The sequence below is a fragment of the Nomascus leucogenys genome, chromosome 5 (assembly GCF_006542625.1).
Source record: "Nomascus leucogenys isolate Asia chromosome 5, Asia_NLE_v1, whole genome shotgun sequence".
NCBI lineage: Eukaryota > Metazoa > Chordata > Mammalia > Primates > Hylobatidae > Nomascus > Nomascus leucogenys.
The window spans coordinates 434061-438226 of NC_044385.1; the positions used below are offsets into that span (position 1 = coordinate 434061).

Consider the following 4166-nt stretch of genomic DNA (forward strand, 5'->3'; position numbering starts at 1 on the left):
AGGTAAAGCTTCGGGGCCTCACCTGTTCTGCCTGTATCAGGTCAAGGAGTCGGCCCCGAGAGTGGGGAGACAGGACCCAGCGTCCTCTGCCTCCCCCAGCTCATGCATTCTTCAGTTCAGCCCACTGTACCCTCAAAGTTAGAGGTGAGCAGGGGGGACGTTGTCTTCATGGCATCACCAACACTTATCTTTTGTCTTTTTGATAATAGCCATTCTAACAAGAGTGAAGTGATATCTCATTGTGGTTTTGTTTTGTGTTTCCCTGATGATTAGTGATAATAAGCATTATTTTTCATATACCTGTTGGCCATCTGTCTGTCTTCTTTCCAGATATGTCTATTCAGGTCTTATGCCCATTTTTAAATTGTGTTATTTGTTTTCTTACTATTGAGGTTTTTGAGTTCCTGATATATTTTTTCTATTAATCCCTTATCAGATATATAGTTTACAAATACTTTATCTGATTCTGTGGGTTGTCTCTTCACTCTATTGATTGTTTCCTTTACTGTGCAGAACCTTTTTCGTTTTGCATAATCTGATTTGTTTATTTGTGCTTTTGTTCCAGGGAAGTTTGAGTTTATATCCAGAAAAACATTGCGAAAACCAATGTCACGGAGCTTTTCCCTGTATTTTCTTCTAGTAGCTTTACAGTTTCGGGTCTTATATCCAAATTTAATTCATTTTGAATTGATTTTTGTATATGGTGTGAGAAAAGGGTTCAATTTTGTTCTTTTGCATGTGGATATCCAATTTTTCCAATATCATTTATTGAAGGAACAGTCCTTTCCTTAGGTGTGTTTTTGGCACATTTGTCAAAAATCAATTGACTATAAATGTGTGGGTTTATTTCTCGGCTCTAGATCCTGTTCCACTGGTCAATGTGCCCTTTGTAATGTGTGTACCATGCTGTTTTGAGTGTCATAGCTTTGTAATATATTTAGAAAAAAAGTAGTGTGTTGCTCCCCTTTTGTTCTTACTGTTCATATAAATCATTTTTTTCTCCAGGTCTGTGAAAAATGACACTGAAATTCGACAGGAATGTCATTAAATGTGTAGACCCCTTTGGGTAATATGAAAAATTTAACAATATTAATTCTTCCAATCCATGAATATGGGATAGTTTTCATTTATTGGTGTCTTCTTTAATTTCCTACATCAATGTTTTATGCTTTTCAGTGTAGATATTTAACCCTTTTGGTTAAATTTATCCCAAAGTTTTTGTTTGTTTGATTTGACACTATTATAAATAAAATTGTTTTTAAATTTCTTTTTCAGATAGTTTGTTGTTAGTGCACAAAGAAATTATTGATGTATGTTGATTTTGATTTCTGCAACTTTATGTGAAGTCTTTCATTTGTTCTAACAGAGCTTTTGTGGAGATTTTAAGTTTTACATGTTTAGGATCATATTGTGAAGAGGAAAGCAGAATCTGTAAATCTGAAGCCACTTGATTCTTCACAAGTTGGACACAGGCAATTGGAAAATGATACACCTGCAACCAGGTCTGTAATTATAATCCGATCGGTTTGACAAAGTCTCACATCCCTGCATACCCCAAACATTTCCTCTTCACATCGTTCCACTTAGATCATGCAGTTCACCATCCTCACTCATCTGGTCTCCCTGCCACCAGGTTTGCACTTCTCCAATCTATTGTCACCAAAGTAATATTTCTGAAATGCAAAACTGATCATTTTCTACTGTTTGTAAACATCTGGGTCACAGAAAGCAAGGAATTATACTACAAAATAAAACAGGAAAGAAGGCAAGATTAGAATATTTGCTACTCCTGCTTGGTCAATTGTCTGACCTTTGCTCTTGCTGTGCCTTTTCCCTGGCATCATCACATCCCTGACAAAGTCCCTCCCCCTTCCCTAGCCATGTGTAGTTATCTGAGGGTAACAGCTAGTCACCATTTAACACTGAGCTCCTGGGGCTGCACTCAGCATCTTCTGCTTGACTGAATGTGCACAGTACAGGGAGAAGTGAGGTGTCAAAATGAGCTATACCCTTTCCACATGTGCATCAAAGCATTTCATACACTTTATAGCACCTATTTGCACACATAATTACTAGTTCAAATTTCTTGGGGAAAGCAGTATGTAGTATTCATCTTTGAATTTTATTTAGTGAATATTTTAGATTTAATGTAGCATAACAAATATTTACTGGATAAATGAACAATTGAATATTTGATACTCTACCTCTTCTTATTTGTCTAAAAAATTACATACTTCAAAACTCAGCTCAGATGTCACTTTGTGGTGGAAATCTTCCCTAAAGCTTCTTTTCACTCCAGGCTAATATGTTTTCCACCGTCTCTTATGGAATTCAGGATTCAAAACCTACCACTTGATGAAGACTGTTAATCCTCAATAACAGACCTTAATCTTTCAGGAACCAACCATGTGGGCGAAGACAGCCTCCAATAAGGGTGGACAAATGGCTGGATTGTCTCAGCAGTGAATAACTACATTGCAATCAGCAAGTTTTCTAAGATATTATATCATGTGTACTGCTCAAAAAAGGTGGGCGGGAGGGGACATATTTTAATTATTTATTTAAAATTAATTTCAATTTTACAGAAAATTAGCATAAATAAAAGTAGTACAAAGAACACCTACATAACTATGAACCCTTTTTCTTCCTCATTTCTCCCTCTCAATTTTATGCCTTATAACCTTTATCCTCTAAGTAGTATCATTATGTATTTCCAGAATATGAAAATCTATAGAAGTAGAAAGTAGTTATGAACTTCAGTCACTGTAACATCAATATAATATGACTGAATAATGCATTTTGAAGTGAGACGGAGTGTAAATTGAAAAGGTTTCTAGTACAGGAAAGCGATTTCTAAAAGAGGTGTGAAAATGAGATCAAATACCATGGCAGTCTTGGAGTCTGGGAAATAACACTGGTATAACATTCTGATATGTGAAGTGCAGAGAGAAGGAAAAGTAAATTACTCTCAAAATGGTCTACTCTATAGCTTTTTGAAAGGCAGGTCCCACTGTTAACGTTTTCTTCAGAGCCCCCATCACATCCTTATTCCTAAGACTATAGATTAAAGGGTTCAGCACTGGAGTGAGGATGGTATAGAAGACAGATATCATCATGTCCTTCTCAGGGGTGTGGTAGGAGCTGGGGAGCATGTAGGTGTAGACGGCAGCCCCATAGAAGAGGATGACCACAGTCAGGTGGGAGGAGCAGGTGGCAAAGGCCTTTTTCCGCCCCTCTGCTGAGTTCATCCTGTGGATGGTGAGGAGGATGAGTAAATAGGAGCTTGAAATGACCGTCACAGGGATGAGGAGCATGAGGACACAGCAGAGGTACATGAGGGTCTCATAGAGTGAGGTGTCCGAGCAGGACAGGATCGTTACAGCAGGAACTTCACAGAAGAAATGATGAATCTCATGGGATCTGCAGAAGGGGAAGCTCATGGTGACGGGAGTGAGCATGAAGCCATCCACTGAGCCCAGGAACCAGCAGCCCGATGCCAGGAAGAGACACACCCTACGGTTCATGAGGACAGGGTAACGGAGAGGATGGCAGATGGCCATGTAGCGGTCATAGGCCATGGCGGCTAGAAGGAAAAATTCCGAACCTACTAGTGTCACATAGAGGAACATCTGCATCCCACACTCAGGGGCTGAGATCTTATTCACACCCACGACCTGGTCCAGGAGCATCTTGGGTGCAGTGACAGAAATGTACACCATGTCCATGAGAGACAATTGACTGATGAAAAAGTACATGGGGGTGTGGAGGTGGGCGTCACAGTGTATCAGAAGGATCAGAACAGCATTTTCAGACAACGCCATCAGGAAAACCACAAAAATGACCACACAAAGTAGAGCTGGATGTTTGGATTGTCTGAAGAGTCCCATCAGGATGAAATCCGACCCTCCAGTGTGGTTGGCCATCCCGGTGATGTTGGCCATGAGGTTTCACCTAGGCCACCAAGGAAAGCTTGGGGTTAAAGTAATTTGAGCCTCTGAAACAAATTGTGTGTGTGTGTGTGTGTGTGTGTGTGTGTGTGTGTGTGTGTGTGTGTGTGTGTTCTAACCAAAGAAAGGCCTATGGGCCTGTAGATTTGGGGGTTATAAATTATCTGCAATTCAACAAATTTACCAGGAACTAAGAATTCACAACTGTGGATCAAAAGG

At 39.6% G+C, this 4166-nt stretch overlaps 1 protein-coding gene across 1 annotated transcript; it reads right to left on the reverse strand.

Annotated features, from left to right (window-relative positions):
* Positions 1–2978: 2978 nt before the first annotated feature.
* Positions 2979–3941, reverse strand: LOC100588510 (olfactory receptor 2T29-like). Its single transcript, XM_003267357.2, has one exon. The coding sequence runs from the start codon at positions 3939–3941 to the stop codon at positions 2979–2981; it is 963 nt and encodes a 320-aa protein (XP_003267405.2).
* Positions 3942–4166: the final 225 nt, after the last annotated feature.

Bases quoted from the DNA above. Each gene is read 5' to 3' on its own strand.
- LOC100588510 (XM_003267357.2), bottom strand. From the start codon at position 3,941: ATGGCCAACATCACCGGGATGGCCAACCACACTGGAGGGTCGGATTTC.